Source organism: Asparagus officinalis, chromosome 6 (genome assembly GCF_001876935.1).
Source record: "Asparagus officinalis chromosome 6, Aspof.V1, whole genome shotgun sequence".
Lineage (NCBI taxonomy): Eukaryota > Viridiplantae > Streptophyta > Magnoliopsida > Asparagales > Asparagaceae > Asparagus > Asparagus officinalis.
Genome location: NC_033799.1, coordinates 66,508,993 through 66,530,057, shown reverse-complemented (window position 1 = coordinate 66,530,057; position 21,065 = coordinate 66,508,993). Strand labels below are relative to the sequence as shown.

The 21,065-nt window shown below is 38.8% G+C and overlaps 3 protein-coding genes across 3 annotated transcripts; 1 reads left to right on the top strand and 2 right to left on the bottom strand.

Moving 5' to 3' along the window:
- LOC109845422 lies at positions 5,645-6,821 on the bottom strand. Its single transcript, XM_020414669.1, has 2 exons — positions 6,438-6,821; positions 5,645-6,348 (listed from the first exon to the last, which is right to left on the bottom strand). Exons 1-2 carry the CDS (start codon positions 6,805-6,807, stop codon positions 6,335-6,337), a joined length of 384 nt encoding a protein of 127 aa, XP_020270258.1. The 5' UTR covers positions 6,808-6,821; the 3' UTR covers positions 5,645-6,334.
- Positions 12,831-14,034, bottom strand: LOC109846265 (cation/H(+) antiporter 15-like). Its single transcript, XM_020415491.1, has 2 exons — positions 13,691-14,034; positions 12,831-13,604 (listed from the first exon to the last, which is right to left on the bottom strand). Exons 1-2 carry the CDS (start codon positions 13,925-13,927, stop codon positions 12,831-12,833), a joined length of 1,011 nt encoding a protein of 336 aa, XP_020271080.1. The 5' UTR covers positions 13,928-14,034.
- LOC109846264 (putative uncharacterized protein DDB_G0286901) lies at positions 17,098-20,070 on the top strand. The gene is made up of 4 exons (XM_020415490.1): positions 17,098-17,182; positions 17,303-17,370; positions 17,442-17,551; positions 19,527-20,070. The coding sequence occupies exons 1-4, from the start codon at positions 17,098-17,100 to the stop codon at positions 20,068-20,070; spliced, it is 807 nt and encodes a 268-aa protein (XP_020271079.1).

Genomic DNA, 21,065 nt, shown 5'->3' with positions numbered 1-21,065 from the left:
GCCGCCCTCCAAGCCCGCGAAGCATCAACAGCCTGGGAGGACCTGGAGCAGCATGTTCCTCGCTCATTTTCTTCGCATGCATGACACCGGGAGTTGTCGGTCAGGACACTCTTTCGAATGAGAACAAAATACGGAGAGCTCGGTGCGATACCTTCATCAAACGCTTCCGTAATCAGGGCCAATGAACTCCTGCAAGGCATCCCGTCACGGCAAGATTTCGTCTTGCAAACCTGTCATAATAACTTGTTCCACTTAATAATCTTGGCACGTTATGCGGATAGAGCGCCTCAATACCTGAACAGAGTGAAGGTGCTGCGGAGAACAGCACGCGAACGCTTCCTCAGAATGGAGAAGGTCGAAAGAAACAACGATGGTATAACCCTCTAAATTCGGAGTCTCGTGTCTCATGATGAAGGCAAAGCGCACCCACAAACAGTATGACGTTAATCAAACGTCACAACAACAGCTCGAAGACACAAAGAATCGCGCATCCAAGCGCCTCAAAAAGAGCTACTCATTCTAAAGACGAAGACGTTCCCACGCCATCTTCGCAGACCCTTCTTGAAAAAACAACAAGATCAAGCTGCCGCCCATCACAAATCAGCGCCACGGAAGCTGACAATACTGCAGATCCGAAGTACTGCGCGTACCACTAGGGAGCCGCCATTCTTCATCCCCACCTAGGCCTTGCTTTCACTTTAAAGAATAGCATCCAGACCTTGGTTGAAGACCGGCGATCATATCGCCTCAGATAGCCAAATAAGAACGGCAAGACTCCAAAGAGTATACGAGTATAAACTGGTTTCTAATCCTCCAACAGGTGCCAAGCATGGTTAAACTGCCTTCCTTACATACTCCAACAGGTATATTGAGTCTAAACTGTTTTTCCTTTTCTGATCACGGCGAAGTTCCTGGCGTCAGAATACCATGCTTGATATTCTATTAAGGCATAAACCCGACACCCAACTGAGTACAATACCATACCCAGTTTTGCAAAGAAAGCTGGGGGTAGATGAGTTCATGTCAACGCGCGAAGTTTCCCAAAGAAATCCATTATAGTGTATATTCTTAGGATAATCCGCGTCACCACAGCAAGATGATGAATAACGAAAAAACTCCCATTTCAAATTCTCACCGCCGTCTGTGCACTCAACACTCTCCCCCACTCTCGCATTCCCCATATGAACGAGAAGGCTCCACAAATCGACGATCAAACCTTCCTACAGTTAGGATCATCTCAAATCTCCCGATTGCGTCAAACTCTTTTCCTTACAGTTTATGCGCACCACAACCAAAATCCCCTCTCTATATCCTCCAATGAACGAAGACGGTCACTTTTCAAATCAACGTGATCAAACCTTCCTACAGTTAGCGCGGTCACCCTCAAAACTCCCATTTGGCCAAAACTACCTACATTAGGGTCGAAAAACCATAATTCACTCTCGCATAAACGAGATTCACCTTTAGTTCGGTAATCAACCTTCTGAAGTTAGGATCATCCGAAGCTTTCGCATTCTACGGAGTGAGGTCCCACTCCATTAGTTTTCATCGCTTCCGCGCAATTCTGGGGGGTGCCGAGATCCCACCTCGAGTCTCCTTTCCAGCTGAAGATAGAATATAAATTCTTTCTATCTTCAGACTGTCAGCGGAGATAGAATATAAAATCTTCCTCTCCCATTTCGACGGTTCGTCTTTGCCCCCAAGGAAGCACCACCTTTTTCAAGCTCCCAAAATCACATCCTTCAGGCACGTACGGAATAGGAAGTTTATCCCGAATGCCTCAAGCCAGGGATAAGTCTGCCGTAAACACGCTGTCGCTACCGGTTTAGTCTTTTTTCCGCGTAGCAAAAAGGACACCCAGAAGCTTCAATCTGGGGTATTATTTCTGCTGAAACCTAAGCAAGGATAAGTCCTGTTGCTTAAACCCGGTGGCTTGCCGCCGGTTATTTCTAACCGTTAAAAAACACCCCCGTTCACATATTCAATTATTGTAGGCAGTATTCATTTAATAACACCAAAATCCATGCCTATACACGCGTGCGGAATTTCATCCTGAATTCCTAAGAACAGGATATGCCCGACGACATAACCATCGCCGCGCGCCGGCTTTAGGTCTTTAACGCGATGGCAAAAAAGACACGAACCAGAATACAGTCTTGGGTATTTTATCGCCCGCGAAGCCCGTAAGTAGGGATAAGTGCAACGTCTACAAACACCGTTGCCGGGTAGCCTATTCCCGGTAACAATTGGCCGAAGCGCTATGTATTCCAACATCATAGCACAAAGTCTCAGCAGAATTCACTCTCTTAGCACAACGTACACTCGCAGGAACGGAATTTAGACAATCCGCTATGCTAGCCCGACTCAAACGGTAGCGGTAAAGGCTTAATCAAATCCGTGTGAAGGCTGGGCGGTTAGCCCAAAAATCCTAAAATCAACGCCTAACAAGCGTCGCTCGTGGTAGTCTCATTCGCGTGAGAAAGACGAAGTCTACGTATTCATATATCGTAGCCACTTAAAGCAGCGTTAACTCTCTTAGCCACAACGTCCACATGCAAGAAACGGATTAAGACCAATCTGCATGCTAGCCGCCGACTCAAACGGTATCGGTAAAGGCTTATCAAATCCCGTTTGAACGGGCTGCTGCGGGTTAGCCAAAAAATCGCTAAAGTCAACGGCCTAACACGCATTGCCCCGGGCTAGCCCCTATTCCCGTAACAAATGGTTTAACCGTAACAAATGGTAAAGCCTATGCTATTCGACATTCATAGCCCCACAAAGTCTCAGAGATATTCACTCTTTTAGCATTAACGTCCACATGCAGACGCGCACTTAAACAATCCGCATGCTAGCCCGACTCAAACGGTAGTCGGTAAAGGCGCATCAAACCCGTTGATGGCTAAAAATTCGCCAAAAATTCAATAAATGCGAGTCATTGATGCATCAACTTTATGAGTTGGTCTCGTGACTTGGGCATCCAACAACTTCGGGATAATATCCATATATGCAGACGAAACAACTGTAAAAGTTGGTCCTGCAGCCTTAAATTTGAGACCGCCACGCTCCAACGCCTTAAGAGCTTAAACTGTGGAGACTCCAGCAAACGTACAAGTATAAACTGTGTCAATCGCCGGTCAACTCGTTACAACTAAAATCAACGCCGCGACAACGCCGTACATAAGCGTCGCATGTTCGGCTCAACGCATAGCAATTTCGCCCAAAATAAGGCAAAATATGATTTTCCAAGGAGTTCAATTACAATCAGAATTCCCGACGAAGCATGCATTCAGTTCAAAGTCAACTCAACGATAAGAGCTAATTCAGCAAACTTACACAATCCAACTTCAATCCAAGATTTTCGACAACGCCCGTCGGACGATAAACGCAGCACCGGCGAAGAACTTTATTTTATTCGACAAAACACCCCGAATAGGACTAATGGCCTGAAGAATGTTAAAGAATGAAGCAGTTACAGGTCCTTTCACACCTCACTGAAGCGTTGGCTATCACATCCAAGCATTCCAGACTATCCTCTATAAAGAATGCAGTCTGAAAAATACTTTTGGAGGACGGCCGCGGGGTATCTGTAGGCCGTCGAAAAAATGCCCTATAAGGTATCCACAACACAGCTCTGAGACGGAGCAGAAGATGTTACGAACGTCGTTAAGTCCTGATTATCTGACGGCCGACATCATGCATGCAAACAAAACGGGCCAACGCTAGATTGACGCCGCATGCCTCACCGGCCACCACTAGCTGGCCAATCACGTTCACCCATTCCACCTCCAACTTAACAAAATTTATGATGCAAGGTCGGTGAAGCTTAGCGAGTCAACATAACAACACAAATGGTAAAGACACGCGGCGTTTGTTGTTACCCAAAGAGGGGCGACACACCACCATGTTGACTCGCACATTCAAGGTGGTGTGTGGCCTGCGGCCTATGCTACATGGTAGTCGTTTCTGTGCTAGCTTTCCAACACATCTTGAATCACCTCATTCTGAGAGTCAGAGCGAGCTGAGATGTTAGCAGTCAAAACACCCGAGGTAGGTACGGAACTGCTCTGCGGCGGTGACTCGCACCCATTGCGAGTCACAAATGGTGGCTCGCCACACCAAAAGTGATATTTCGGCCATGTTGTGATTTAAGTTCTGAAGAAACCTCAAAATACACCAACCACAAGTTGGGTGAGTAATTGGTTCCCTAATCCAGCCTTTTCCAACACAAGTCGTTGAATCTAACTCTCATTCCGCTCGAGCATGCGCTGCCACGCAGAAGTTAGAAGCTACAACACCCGTGATAGCTACGAACTAGCTCGGTGACTCTCACCCATGCGAGTCATAAAATGGACTTGCGGCTCGCCCACAAAAAGTGATATTTCGGCCTATGTCTATGCCATTTTGATTCTGGAAGAAACTCAAACACAAAAGTTGGTTAGGCTCTTTTCATGTCAGCCTTCATCCAACGCATCTTGGACATCACCTCAATTCCGAGATCGGCACGAGAGAGTAGAGCCAAAACACCCGACAAAGGGGTAGTACGAACTGGCTCGCATGGCTGCGAGCCACGTGGGACCGCAGCAGCCCATTACCTCTGCAGCGCCATCTGCCAGCCAGATCTGTTTGAAGAGCCTATAAATAGACCCCTAGGCTCATTTTGTTTTGAACTGGAAGTTGGATTTGTTTTCGAGGCGACACGAAGCTCCCCCTGCCGTGTGATTGATAGCACTCAGATCAAAAAAGATTCAAACTTTAGGACTTCGAGGACTTGCTCATCCAGATCTGGTGCTCGGCGATCGTCAATGCTAAATAAGGTAAGAGTTCGAGAGGACCAGATCTCAGATCTACGTAGGCACACTCCGGATCAAAGCTTGGTCTTTGATCCCGAGATTTGGGCGATTGTTTCCTTGGTGAACCAACCCCCCCGGCTATTATTTCCTTAGTGAAATAATACCCGTTATACTGCGTAGATCCGACCGGATCTAGATCTCACGGTGGTCCACGGATAAACCCCGGCGCAGGCAAAGAACCCACAAAAACGAGTGACCGCAAAACAGGAGCTCGCGATTTGTTCGACACAAAAGGAGAAAGTTGTAATCTTTGTTTATTTTTCTTTGATTTTCATTGTAACCGGATCTAAAAAAGACCGGATCTTTTGTAACTCAAAAAGCTGTTATTAAAATGACAATGGAATCAATTACAAAGAAAGACACGATTTTTCCCGCGAACATAACCTATAAAGAAGCATTTGTCTGATTTGGGTGCGAGCTTATCAGATAGTAAACGCTTTACATAAGCCTCGCATCCCCAAACCTTCAGAAATGACAAGCTGGGAGGCTTCCCAAACCATATCTCATGTGGTGTCTTGTCAACTGATCGGGACGGAGTCCTGTTTAGTGTGAACGCAGCGGTAGTGAGGGCATAACCCCAAAAGGATGTAGGAAGATCAGCAAAACTCATCATTGAGCGGACCATGTCTAACAATGTCCTGTTTCTCCTCTCAGACACACCATTCAGTTGTGGTGTACCTAGTGGAGTCAGTTGTGTTAGAATACCACAACTCCTCAAATGATGGTCGAATTCTTGGCTCAGATATTCACCCCATTGATCTGATCGAAGTGCCTTTATCTTCTTGCCTGTTTGTGTCTCAACTTCATGCTGAAATTCTTTGAACTTTTCAAAAGACTCAGATTTATGTTTCATTAGGTAGATATACCCGTATCTACTAAAATCATCAGTAAATGTAATGAAGTATCGATAGCCTCTCCTAGCTTCTATGCTCATAGGTCCACACACATCGGTATGTATGAGAGCTAAGAGCTCAGTAGTCCTTTCACTTGTACCTTTGAAAGGTGACCTTGTCATCTTACCCATTAGACATGATTCACATGTTTCAAATGATTCTAAATCAAATGACTTTAGGCTACCAACTGTTTGGAGTTCCTTCATGCGTTTAATGCTAATGTGGCCTAGGCGACAATGCCATAGATTGGCTTCACTTATGTCATTCGACTTTTGCCGTTTTGTATCAACGTTATAAACTTCAGATTTGAGATCCAATATGTATAATCCACTATTATTCATATGGGCTTGAGCATAAAAGATGTCATTCTTAAAAATAGAAAAACAATCCTTAATGACAAAATTATAACCCTCAAGGTTCAAAACTGAAATTGAAATCAAATTCTTAGTAATAGAAGGAACAAAATAACAATTATAAAGTTCTAAAACCAAGCCAGAAGGTAGCGGTAGACTATAATCTCCAATGGCAAGTGCAGCAACTCTTGCTCCATTTCCAACGCGAAGATCTATCTCACCCTTCTGCAACCGTCTCCTATTTCGTAGTCCCTGCACATTCGAAATAATGTGAGAACCACAACCGGTATCTAATACCCAAGAATTGGAGTTAGTTGATAAGATTTCAATGACGCAAATACCTGAAGCAGAGGCACCCCTCTTCTTATCTTCCAGATATTTGGGGCAGTTTCTCTTCCAGTGCCCCTTAGCCTTGCAGTAGAAGCAGTCATGCTCAGCAGCCACCTTTATTTTAGGTGTGTTTCCCTTAGGTGGAACAACTGTCTTGCCCTTCCCTTGAGACTGTTGCTTCTTCTGTGGCCCTTTCTTAAACCCTTTCCCTTTGTTGACCATAAGAACATCCTTCCTAGGTTCAACCAAGACATTTTGCTCAGCAGTTTTGAGCATAGCATGCAGCTCATTGAGGGTCTTACCCATGGCTCCCATGTGATACATCTGCCTGAAATTGGCAAATCCATCATGTAAGGAATACAGGATCATATCTGTAGCCATCTCAACATTGTAGGGGTTCCCAAGTCGAGCCATCCTGTCAAACAGGCCTATCTTGTGGAAAACATGTGGCCCCACTGGTTTCCCCTTTTCAAGCTTGCTTTGCAATATAGACTTAAGGATCTCATACCTCTCAATCCTGGCCTGCTCCTTAAAGAGATCTCTAAGATTTCTCATAATTGTATAGGCATCCTGATCCTCAAACCTCTGTTGAAGACCAGGTTCCATGGCAGCCAGCATGAGGCAAGTAACATTCCTTGACCTCTCGCATATTGTTTTGTGACGTGCCTTATCCTCATCAGATGAGTTGACAATCAGCTCTGGGATGGGTGTTTCTAGGACATCCTCTTGGTTCTCAGACCTGAGAATAATTCTCAGATTTCGTTCCCAATCAAGAAAATTGGTGTCGTTCAACTTGTTTTTCTCAACAATTGAGCGGAGCGTGAATTTGAGGTGTTCAGTAGACATAGTAACTCTAAAACAGAAATTAAAATATGCAGATAAATTATGCTTGAAATGCAAAAAAAAACTTTATTTTAGACATGTTCTAAATAACAAGTTATTGCATATTCTACTCAATATAATATTGTCCCTTGTGAGTAAAATAATTCCAAGATCCTATCTTAGATGAAACTTGAGCGTACTAAGGCACTTCCCCAAATCTCATGTAATCAAGGTAAGTAAATGCTTTACTAATTATAACACTTTATAATTCTTGGTTGATGGCCACATCATATGTTAACTCATCCTTATGCCTCAAGATCTAAAACTAAGTCTTTTGGCCTCTTGTTGAGTATAACCATATTAAGGCAGCATGCCCCTATTAGACATACCCGCACTATCCCAAGGTTAATGAAGGACACCTCGCTAGGGCGAAAACTATCCAACGAATTCCAAGGGCCTCATGGTTATGACATGGAAAGGCATAATCTCAATATTCTTTTAAAGGACTTTTAGCATGTAATGGTTGTCTATATATAAGCGAACTAAATAATATAAATAAACAAGCATTCATGCAAGGCAAGAGATAATAAAAACATTCACATAATGAAATAATAAAAATTTGGATCCTAGTATGGCCTCTAAAGAGATCTAATCTTCAATAGTCTTGACTTTCTGGATCACCATCCTTTAGTCATCATAGGATCTTCTTCTTCTTGTGTTACATAAATTTGAATAAACTTTCTTGCATAAATTTAAATTACAAAAAATACATAACGATACGCAGATCGTGTTTATCTATCCTAATTTGGGCCATACTAGTCACCACATGCAATAATATCATAATATTAAACGTACATGCAATGAAATGTTATTCAAGTAAGACATGCAATTTATCCAAATAAAAAGCATAAATAATTAATCATATTAACTATTTAAAATTAGAAACGATTTCTCATTATTTTAATTCAATAAGACTGTGAATGGAATTAATATCTAATATTAATTAGTAATTTGCCAAGAAATAGAATCAAATATTTATGTTAATTCAAAATTAACCAAATAAGATATATATAGATCTTACAGAACAATTAAATCTTTATTTATCAAATAAAATATCAAATATTTTATAAAATAAATCGTATTTATTATGCATTAATCCAAACATATGATCTATGCTTATTGAATCTAAAAAATCATGAACATGCATCAAATTGTAAGATTAAAATTTGATCCAATTAATTTATGCAAGAGGCTCTGATACCACTGTAGAAACTTTAGATGCTCTAAGCGGAATTGCAGGAAACGTTTTCCTAACATCTAAACGAAGGATCTATTGCATAAATCAATTGGATTAAAAAAAAAGGAAAAACGATTACCTCTTGATGCGTGTTCAAAGCCTTCTCTAATGGAGAGATTAAGAGTCTCACTTGAAAACTCCTCTAGTTGATCCACCCGAGCAAAGATCTGGATCCTTAGAAATCAACTGCTAGGTTGAAGATGAAAGGTTTTTGGGAGAGAAAGTAGTAACACTTTCACGTATATAGAAAAAGTAGAATTGGATTGGATTTTCTAAAAGAAAAACCACTCTTATTTATAATCCACAAATTAAAGTCATATTTAATTCTATAATTAAATATAATCCACTAATTAAAGTCATATTTAATTCTATAATTAAATATTATCTTTTATAACATTTATAAATAAATTTATCCTTTATTTAACAATAACTCCTTATTATTAATAAACTCTATTTTGAAGTTATAAATAAATTTATCCTTTATAAATAAACTTTATATAATAATTCTCCCAATATATCCAGTCCATAAACTCTTAGGGTGTGACCTCATATATAGGACCCAATTATAATAGCAATGAACTTTATAACATAAAGTCCATAAATCATAGTTGGCTTCTAGCAAAATAACATAAAGTCCATAAATCATAGTTGGCTTCTAGCAAAGCACTATGACTACCTAAAATAACCGGATTGTAAATCTCCATTAAATGTCCCATACCATAATTAGTAATTACACATTCGATTAAAGGACACAATTCCTTCAGGGACAATACGCTAATTACATATCATAAGAAGTAAGGTGAGAGAATATGTAGTTGGAACTAATACCTGTTATTTCCAAGCTAGATTGATGGCGTGCTTCTTTCTCTCCTCTCATCATATACGGTTCTAGTGTCTTATCAAAATTAAAATAAAAAAACATTCAGTTAGGATATTGAATATTTTTAGTATACTTATTTCTATGAATATGAAAATATTGAATATTTCCACATAGATATCTCGATGGCTTAAAGTTTAAAACTCAGAGCTCCAAGTTCTCCAACGAGTACCGTGTGCTTGTATCTTCATCTCCTTTAATTTAAGGGCATCCTGCCCTATTTTTTTTCTTCAAAAAAATATCTAATGATTTTCGTTTAGTGTTATTTAGAGCATATATACCTTGATTAATATAACCCTTTTGTTTCTATGCCCGGCTGCCTAATTTAACTTAAAAGGGTATATTGAGTTATTCGAATGTGATAGACAAAAATATCTCCATCAAGACCAAATTTAAATTGACATAATGTTTAACAGCAGACTATTAAAGCAAATAATAAAAAGAAACAATTATTAAAAAAGTTATTTCACTCGGTACCATTGGAAAAACTGTTCAGCGGTCCTGTTCACTAGCAATCACTTGATACATTTAAAATTAAATAAGTATAATATAGACCAGCGCAATAATTTTTAGAAATTTCTTTACTGATGATGACCACGACGATGATATTCAGTGTACATAAATTACGGTGTAGCCTCCCCGTGACGTAGAGGAGAAAAACACTATAACATTTAAAAAGGTCTCTATCTCTCTGCACTTGCTGGCTTTTTCTAAGCAAGCCTCATGAACGCTCGTGGGATGCATCAAATAGGAAACCAACCGATCCAACCCTTTAGTTTGAGACCAACCATCGAAGTTTTGGTGCCCCACGCACTCAACTATTATTTACATCCGCCGCTTTTTCTGGCAAAGTTTCAATATCAAGTGTCCATTATCTCCATGATCCTCACATACATGATCATTTATTACTTGTTATTGCCCCTAGTTTAATTAGCACTGATGCAATGTCTGCTCCACTAGCTTGCTGCAGCCACAGGGCCCATTATGATCAGTTTCAGTTGGCTGTCCACAGATAAGGTCAAGTTTTATTGGCAGGGCGCTCTCTCTTTCCAACTTGTCAACTAAGTTGTAGCTTATTGCCTTGTAGCCGTCATACTTGACTGATGAGCTTAGTTTCATAATTAGAAACAAGACTAAGCCTGGTGTCAGGATACTACGAAATCTATTGGTTGGTTATCAAAGGCTAAATTTCATGGAGGAAAAAAAAATCCTAACTTTGAACGATTAAATCCCTTTATATGTGTTTATGGGTTATCATGATACCCTCTTCAACTTATGATTTCTTCATAAACCTCTAATCTGTGATTGTTGCTGGGAAATGGACCCAATCTAGAGTTAATGACTCTTACGATTTCTTCAAAAAAAACCTCTTACTAGTAGAAACCAATTTTAACCCAAAAGCTATAGCTATTAGGTATTGACCTCATTTTTTATTTTAATTACATTACTGTTTATTATCCTATCTAATGTGGGAGTATACTCACATATTAACAACCTCGGTAGTGTTAAGTGCAAGTTTCACATGGATGAGTAAAATTATGCATGTGGATGTTTTTGTTGGATATTTTTAAAGAAAAGGCAATTTTGCCTTAATGAATTCTAATAAATTTTTGTAATTAAAATATGCAATTAAAATATGTTTTAATGTGTTTTAATTTGTAATTAAAATGGGCATAATGACTATACATTATGACGAACGTTACGAAATTTATTGAGGGATTTTGTAACGGCTCTTTTCAACCCCTATATAAACAACATATGTTGAGCTCAAGAAACATATGGAAAAATGTGAAAAACTTATCTTGTTTTCTTTTCTCCTCTACATATCATTTTCATCTATACTTTAGTTTTACTTTATGGGCAACTTCTTCATCTGAGCTGAAGCTCTGCACTCTCGCCCGAGTGCAGAGGCCGGGCCGTTTCCGGGGGTTTTTACCGCTAGGGGAGAAGGGATCATCTGCGCCAGGGCGATAGGCGGGTCCTCAATCTTCTAGGGCAGTGTTTACACGACTGCTCCCGTCAGGCCTGTTTCTCTAATTTATATTATCTATCTTTGATGTATTATTTATTTAATTTCCGGGTTTAAATTCATGCTATAATCTTAATTATTTTATAAATTCCCAACAATATGAGTATATGGTAGCTAGTCGATTACAAACATTTAATAAATTAATCATTTAATAGATTATATACTCACACAAAGATCAGGTACTCAACTTTACGGACGATGAAAGACGACGGGGAAGCAATAATTGCAAAAACTACAGGAACAACAACTACCAATAGCAAAAACACACAGCAAAAGTTGAGCCGCTAAAATAAAAAGATCTAATAATTAAAATTATTCACAGTTTACACAGTCTTCCTTCTCTCTCTCTCTCTCTCTCTCTCTCTCTCTCTTTTGCCCTCTTTTGCATCGTCTGCGCTAATTCTGACACACAGCGAACACTGTTAACACGTACACACCAAATACCGCGTGCCAAATGCTGTCTGGCTCAGGGTACCTCCGACGCAAGGGAGAGGTGAGTCCCCCGTGAGAGAATGAGAGAATGAGAACACAGCAGCTCCTCAGTCTCCCTCAAGCTGACGTGGCGTTCCCAATCATCTCCTTACACGTGTCCACGCTCTTGTGGGCCCCCTTCCATTATATGTGTTAGCCGGAGTGAGAGGAAGAGGAGGGAGCTGATGAAGTGAGGTTCCTCGAAAAAAAAAAAAAAGGTGGGAGTGAGGTCCCCTCTCTTTCTCTTCTAAAGGCATTATTATGAATGAACTCACCATCAAAGTACACTCTCTCCATAATGAAGAGTTAAATTATGCACAGACCTACAAATTGATTAGGATCATCTTTACTTTAGTTCGTTCCTAATTGGAATGGAGATTCCAATTGTTCAGTCACCATCATGTGGATTATTAGACAATTATGACTCATTTTAAATTTAATATTTAATATATCTGCATTGACGACCCACCGAATAATAAATGGTTATGATGTAAAAAAGTTAATTTGCTTTCATTCAGCAGTAAAAAACCCCCACGATTTCTACAATAGTTAAGCTCTTGTGGGTCCCCTTCCATTATATGAGCACCAAAATTCAAAAGGAAAATGGTACAGGCACACCACCAACCACACCTTTGGACACACTCTCCTCATTCAGCTACAGTACACGGGGCCCACATGAAATTTTTTAAAAATTTCATATGGGTCCCGTGTACTGTAGCTGAGAGAGGAGTGTGTCCCAAGGTGTGGTTGGTGGTGTGCCTGTAGTGCCACCCTAAAACTCATCACAACATCCAATAAAATATTATTTTTATCTAACAACTCATTCACTTTATCCAATAAAATATTATTTTCATCCAATAACTCATCTCATATCATCTCCTAAAAATAAACCAAACACAAGAAATGAGTCACATCATAACAAAAGTCTCCAATCTCTCAACCAGTGCAGTACCATGGGTTCCATATGGAAACATCAGTCCATAAATGAACGCCCCAAAAACACCATGAACGCCGATGAAATCAGTTACGTATGCAGATACCATCACCCCCATGATGACCACGCCCAGGTCTATATCGCTCATAGGCTCTCCTTCCGGCGTCCTGTCCACGAGCCATTTTAATACCGGTCGCACCAAGACAACGCAGATGATAAAGAAGCCCAGGCTCGACAGCAAGATGTAGAGGAATGGTAGGCCGTCCATCCCTTTATCGGCTCTCATAGTTCCTGAGAGTACAGCGACAAGGGCAAGCAACACCCAAGAGAACAGATCGTTGACGACAGAGGACAATATGGAAACTCGACCGACCTCTGTGTTCAGAAGCTTGAGATCTCTAAGGACTCGAGCGAGCACAGGAAATGTAGTGATTGATAGAGCCAGAGCGAGATAGACATAAAAGGCATTGTTCTTTTTTTCTTCAAGGAAATAGCCGCGAAAGAGGTAGGCAGCAGTCAAGGTGATCGCAAAAGGAAGCACAATGCTAATCGCTCCGATAGCCATTACTTTCTTCTTCATTTGCCTTAGCACATTTATGTCCATCTCAACTCCAACCATGAACACAAAGCAAAGTAGGCCACAGTTACCCATCGACGACAGTATGCTGATGCTTCTTGGTGGAAAGAAATGAGCCTGAAATCCTTGAAAGAATTTTCCCACAAAAGATGGTCCCAGCAGCATCCCTGCCTGCATTTGTAAATGTCAAAAATCATCATCTATCAAAATTTAATATTGAAATAAGAAAAATATGATACTTGTTTGCATCAACATACTAGGATCTCAGCGAGGACCATAGGCTGGCCAAAGGGTTTCAAGATAGCATTAAGAGTGCGACTGGTCAGCGTTATTATAAGGAGTTGGATAAGGAAAAGAGGGAGAGAGTATCTTAGAGGATCGTCGTCAAGCCATATTCCATTGGTGATGATCATATAAGGGGAGAAACACTCTAGCTCTACACTAGGAGTTGTCGAATTCAACACGCTATTGTTCATCTCTGAGGCTTGAGCCATTTGAGCACGAAGACTGCTAGCTTCTGCTCAACAAAAGAAGAAGAAAGCTGGAATAAATTTGATATGGAATTGAAAAAGAAAGAATGAGAGGATTAGAATTTATATTGAAGATTAAGATGAAAGGAATCGGTTGTCCAGTTATCGAGATAGCTGTTGAGAGATCTGTTAACCGAATATACGCCTTTATTAGAAAGGAAAAACTGTATTTCTATGTTTCTCTAATATTAGCAACTATTTAGCGTTGATCAACAGAAAAACAGAAATATTTGTAGAGGTAAGGTTAAGTGGCATTGGCTAAATATGGAGTTTGTGTTGGATATTTTTAAAGAAAAGGCAATTTTGCCTTAATGAATTCTAATAAATTTTTGTAATTAAAATATGCAATTAAAATATGTTTTAATGTGTTTTAATTTGTAATTAAAATGGGCATAATGACTATACATTATGACGAACGTTACGAAATTTATTGAGGGATTTTGTAACGGCTCTTTTCAACCCCTATATAAACAACATATGTTGAGCTCAAGAAAAATGAAGAAAAATGTGGAAAACTTATCTTGTTTTCTTTTCTCCTCTACATATCATTTTCATCTATACTTTAGTTTTACTTTATGGGCAACTTCTTCATCTGAGCTGAAGCTCTGCACTCTCGCCCGAGTGCAGAGGCCGGGCCGTTTCCGGGGGTTTTTACCGCTAGGGGAGAAGGGATCATCTGCGCCAGGGCGATAGGCGGGTCCTCAATCTTCTAGGGCAGTGTTTACACGACTGCTCCCATCAGGCCTGTTTCTCTAATTTATATTATCTATCTTTGATGTATTATTTATTTAATTTCCGGGTTTAAATTCATGCTATAATCTTTATTTATTTGATAAATTTCCAACAGTTTTTGCGTGTGAAAAATGTGGTTCATGCTTTTCAGAGGGTTCTTTTGAAAGACATTGAAGTTCAAGAGAGTTTTCTAATTATAGCATCTAAACTTAAAGAGTATTCTGATATTTTGGATGTTGTAGGGGTGATTTGTCAAAACGTCCAAAGTTAACGGGAGTTTTCTGAAATTAAATTCCGCGAATCAATCCAGCATCTGCTGCTATCAAACACGTTATTTTAAATACAGGTTGATTTCTCTCTCACTGAACATTTTTTTAAATGAACACCCATTCTAAATTGATACCAGAGTAGTTACAATGTCGCATCTTCTGGATTGATTAAATGGATTGTTGGGCAATTTGTTTTTTTAGATTATTATTAAACAAATTGTTAATTGCACCAGTGATCGGTAAAATCTAGTATCGCAGTCAACCATCCTCATATTCTTATCCAATTTAAAATCTTCAAATTTAAATTTGAAATCCAATATCCTTCCTTGAATTTCTTCGAACTCGAATTCAAGCATGAATATTTTTTAATATTCATGAGTATCTATAAAAAATTACAGTGTAACTATTTGATAAATAGTTTAATATTTATGAACATTAAACTATATAATAAATATAATCTTATTTGGTTTAGGGCCTCTTTGTTTGCACGGGAAAATGTATAAAGTAGGTGAAGTAAAGTGTGACGCTCATAGGTTCACACAATGCTGCAGTCCAAGGTGAAACCAGAGATGTCTAAACTGTCATGCACTCACACTGTACATAAACATGTTTCACCAATCACAGTAATATTGTAATACCCCAACCCTTGAGAGGGTGATGTGATTAGTATTGATAGATTTGATTGGAATACTCATACCATCAAGATGCATTTTTTTTGGGAACCCAACTCTTAGAAACTCCAAAGTTAAGCGTGCTTGGCCTGGAGAAATTCTAGGATGGGTGACCCCCTGAGAAGTTTTCTAGGGAGCGCGTGAATGAGGACAAAACGTGCTGAAAAGACATGTGGTGGTTTGTGAGGCCAGTCCATCAGATCTAATAGCGTACCGACTCCGGGATTCCGGGGCGGGGCGTTACAAATATCTTCTAGTAGAACCAAATAGAAGTGCAAGTACAAACAGACAAAATAAAGGAAATAAATGTAATAGACATGATATAGAAGAGATATCTCATAAATAAAAAGAATCATGTCTCAACTATAATACATCTGATATCTGAATAATGAAAATGTCTCAACATGAATCAACTAAAAATCGTACTAAGGCACACCGCCTTTACAATATGAATATAAAACCCTAATGTCTGGATAAAACTCAAAATTACAGTGGAGTCTCTACAAGTAAAAATACGCGACAGCGACTATTCCAGAACTCCGTCACCCTGCGGCTCTCCGAAAAACTCCGAACTATCTGAAAAGTAATTTAAAAGAAAAAGAACAACAATAAGAGCGTCAGAGCGCTACAGCAAGATTACCTCCATCCGCCCCAAGGGGAAGGGCTACTAGATGGAGTGAAGGCTCTATCTATTAAGCATAGTCTACCTTGATTTATTTTTCCCGTATCTAAGTATGATTAACATTTAGAAACCTACAACACGAGACGTAGTACGTCGAGTAAAATAATCCAAACAAGAAAATCCTCATGTATATACCATAAGTCTCAATTTGTAGATATCTAAACATTAATATCAAACTAAGAAAAGACAATCTAATGAAACCAATAATTAGAAATCCATAACACGAGACTGGTACGTCGAGCCAATAATTAGAAATCCATAACACGAGACTGGTACGTCGAGCGAAATAATCCAAACAAGGAAACTCTCATATATATACCATAAATCCATAACACGAGACTGGTACGTCGAGCGAAATAATCCAAACAAGGAAACTCTCATATATATACCATATGTTTCAAGTTGTGAATCTCTAATCATTGATCCCAACTAAGAAGTAAAGAAGACAATAAAAAAATAAGATATCAACACATCGTATTTATAATATCTTCCACTATCACTGGAGAGATTGAATAAAATACCAACACATAATTTTGTATACTTTCAAAAGTAACGTATCTCAGTCATGTAGTTCAATGATTGGTCGTATTCATAATTGGCATCTGCCATACTTAGGCTATCAAGTAATTGTCTCAGTGCAACAGACTACCCTGTAAGTATCATGAACTGTGGCTCATTAGTCTCATTAGACTGATATTATGAGCACTTTAGATTTCCGGGCAATAACTTTGATTACAATGTTAAAATTCCTCTAATGATGATACATTAGACTGAGAAGCGATGTATATTATATTAAAAGAGAACTTCGAAAATGAATTTGGTCGTGCTGATAACCAAACATACCATGAATTTCCAAAAAAAAATGGTAAATAGAATGAGTAACTACTACTAGACTATTTTTATATTATTAATCCTAGAAGTAGTATTTTACTAATATTTCTTTGGTCTTTTCTACAGCTGGTAATACTATTTAACTTACTGATAGATCATGTGGAAGAAAGAACAAGAGCATCAGAGAGACAAAGTGCACCACCATCAAATATAAGCCAGATGGTCTATATGTGCTTCTACTTTATCACAAGTTTCCATATTTTATTTAATTTACTTATGGAAATATGTATTAGGAAAATGATGACGCTTCTGAATTTATGAGCGATGGCCAAGCTGATCCCAATTTGAAGCAAAATCATGAAGATAAAGAAGAAATTGATGAGGATTCAGATGAAACATCCAAGTATCTGCATAACCGTACGCTATCATTTCGATTTGCTTCGTATGAACGGAGTATGCATTCCTTGGAAAGTAATTTGAAGAGATTTATGTTTGAAACTAAAAACTCTAGTGCGGGACATGAGTGTGGGACAGACTACCAAATAGGCATCCTAGAAATACGGCTCACGAGCCTCATCGCACCCTAGTGCGGGACGGACGGCTAGATCAAGCCTCTTAAAATCCGACTCAATGGCCTGTACATGTGGAATATCGACGCACTACCTCATGTAGTACTGAACTGAGCTCATCAACGATATCCACCTCATGTATAAACTATGTATATCTGGTGTGTCGACGCACTATCCCATATAGTACTGAGCTGTGCTCATCAACGACATCCAACATCGACATCCAACATGTATATAAACTATATCTAATTCAAATATGATCAAATCAAAATTCATCATAATCCCCGTAGGATTCTTAAATGTATAACATAACATATTCATGACTATACGTGTAACATCAAGCAGCTCAAAACTCCGCGAACACACCTCAAAACGGAGCAACACAGCTCCACAAAACGAGCAGGAAAAACAGACGGGACATCTGTTAGTAAAATATGCATATCTTTCTCTAGGAAAACTATTTTTATAAATGGTTTTCTGCTTTTAAAACTAGATTCACACATCTTTCAAATGACATAAGTTTGGTTCAGTTTGGAGTTTATTTGTTATCCTAAATCTCTAGTTAAATATTATATATGTGCAATCATTTTTCTACAGGACATGTTATTAGTAAACATAACATATCTTTCTCATAGTGGCTGTTTGGTTCGTTTCCTAGATATAGGGAAATGCATTTCCATGTACAAAAACACAAGTTTTGAGTTTTCCAAACTTTTCTAAGAAATAGATTGTTTCGCTTTGGTTCTCACAAAAAAATAATGGGAAACCAATGTATTTATTTTTCTTGTGTTTGGTTCGCATGGAAAAAAAGGGAAAACTTTTGTTGATATTACATTTCCCACTTTTCTTGTGTTTGGTTGGTTTTGATGTTTGTAGTGAAAAATGCTTATGGTCACCATGGTAAAATTACCCCCACTATATTATACAACATTTGTGCTCGTTATGTGATGTAATCTTAATTATATAAAAGTTCGACTGTAACATGAACAAATAATAATATCTCAAATAAATTATAATTTGACTTGTAATATACATGTTTCAGATTTAAAAAATCACACGAATCATGTAATAACCTGATTATTCATAAATTTATGTAGTTAAGTTGCATGAATTATCCAAAAAAACTGTTGAAACCTATAAAAACATATAAACAACCTGAATAGCCAAGCATAAGTATATAACCTAGCAAATCGCACAAAACCATGATTGAAAATTATTCCACAACACAAAACCCAGCTTCACAAAGATCAGAACTGCACGAATAGAACTATGAAAACTTATAATGTATGTACTGTTACAATCCTTTATACGAGATTTTATCTGCATACAAAGTTTCAAAATTAGCTACAGACTACTGATACAACACCGAGCAGAAAAAACCAAGAGAAACAACATATGCAAACCAAACTGAACACAATTAGATTGTAATGGTCACAAAGCCAAACATAGCTGCCAAACTGATTATGGCTGAAGGCTCAGAATTTTGGTCAATATCATCATTGTTAGCCATCTAGTACAATATCAAGAGACATTGCAGGTTGCTAATCTCAGATAAATTGGAAATCATCATAGCCTAATTTGATCACCCGTAAACAATATCAAAATACTGGCATCAACATCAGCCAACAACACCACCAGCCAACAACTCCATCAGCCAACAAGCAGGCTCACAACATCAAGTACCCAGCAGACAACACCAACAGGCAATAACATGCCCAGCCAACACTACCAACGGGCATCAACACCATCAGGCAACATGCATGAAGACCATCAATAGGCATGAGGCAACAACATCAAGACCACCAACAGGCATCAACAACAACACCATCAGGCAACATGCATGAAGACCACCAACAGGCATGAGGCAACAACATCAAGACCACGAATAGGCATCAACACCAACACCACCAACGGGCATCAACACCAACACCATCAGGCAACATGCATCAAGACCACCAACAGGCATGAGGCAACAACATCAAGTACCCAACAGGCAACAACACCAAAAGGCAACAACAAGAACAAGTACCCAGCCAACAACAGTAACAGGCAACAACAATGCATCAAGACCACCAACAGGCATGAGGCAACAACATCAAGACCACGAACAGGCATCAACACCAACACCACCAACGAGCATCAACACCAACACCATCAGGCAACATGCATCAAGACCACCAACAGGCATGAGGCAACAACATCAAGTACCCAACAGGAAACAACACCAAAAGGCAACAACACGAACAAGTACCCAGCCAACAACAGTAACAGGCAACAACAACCCAGCCAACGCCACCAACAAGCATCAACACCACCAACAGGCATCAGGCAACAACACCAACACCAAATTTAAAGATTATAGGAGTGAAAATTTGATAGTGAAGGGTATTAAGAATTTAAGAGGCTTTCCCACATACCATACGTCTGCAGCTTATTGAGGACTATATATATTTCTAGAATTTTATTTTCCTAATTCACATGTATCTATGTTCTTCTATATTTTGTCTTGCCATACATATAGTCTTCAATTTTATACAAAACGTATATAGCCACGTGCCCTCTTAACTAGTCATAAACAAAACGTTATGAACCTATTAATTTGGAAGGAATTACTCAACTATATCTTAATGTTTTTGACAGATTTTGAAAAATTTCTTCCTGTAAGATATCCATGTACCATGGGCTTGTCTATATGCAGTATATTTCTTCAGTAAAACAACCATCTACCCATTTAAAACTTTTAGTGAAAGTTGATTATAATTGTAATGAAGTGAAGCTTCTATTAAAGTACCCGATAAAACAAGTTACGACCATTCCACAACAATATCAAGTACCAATGAACCACCAGCCAACAATCAGCAGGTGGCTACTGATTATTTCTGAGGGCTCGGAATTTTATCAATATCATCATTGTTAGCCATCCAATACAATATCAATAGATATTATAGGTTGCTAATCTTAGATATTATGACAATCATCATAGCCTAAAATATAAATATTAGCCAATGTAAACTCGTTTCATGAAAACTTACTTCACAAAATACCTAGAGCAATAGCCATCCAGTACAATGTGTGCACATTATAGGTTGCTTGCATCTTAGTAAATTGTATGATGACTTATAAATATCCTGCAGTCACAACGTGTATCACACATCTAAATTAAAATTTACTTACATTGATTATACAAATAAATGTGCTTAAAGTGTAGATTTACCTTGAAATAAGGGTAGTATAGCGGGTTGTTAACGATCTATTGGGGAATGTCATTGGGAGCTTGTCTCATGTACTATCCATGCAAGTAAATAATTGCTTGTAATACCTTGTTGAAATATCTACTAACTGTCTCCC

What these genes read in the sequence shown, in the direction of transcription:
- LOC109846265 (XM_020415491.1), bottom strand. Translation starts at nt 13,927, where the DNA reads ATGGCTCAAGCCTCAGAGATGAACAATAGCGTGTTGAATTCGACAACT. An exon ending in TGGTCCTCGCTGAGATCCTA is followed by an intron (nt 13,605 to 13,690) that starts GTATGTTGATGC and finishes TTACAAATGCAG; the next exon opens with GCAGGGATGCTGCTGGGACC.
- LOC109845422 (XM_020414669.1), bottom strand. Translation starts at nt 6,807, where the DNA reads ATGGCTACAGATATGATCCTGTATTCCTTACATGATGGATTTGCCAAT.
- LOC109846264 (XM_020415490.1), top strand. Translation starts at nt 17,098, where the DNA reads ATGTATATTATATTAAAAGAGAACTTCGAAAATGAATTTGGTCGTGCT. An exon ending in CATCAAATATAAGCCAGATG is followed by an intron (nt 17,371 to 17,441) that starts GTCTATATGTGC and finishes AATATGTATTAG; the next exon opens with GAAAATGATGACGCTTCTGA. An exon ending in GATTCAGATGAAACATCCAA is followed by an intron (nt 17,552 to 19,526) that starts GTATCTGCATAA and finishes GACCACCAACAG; the next exon opens with GCATCAACAACAACACCATC.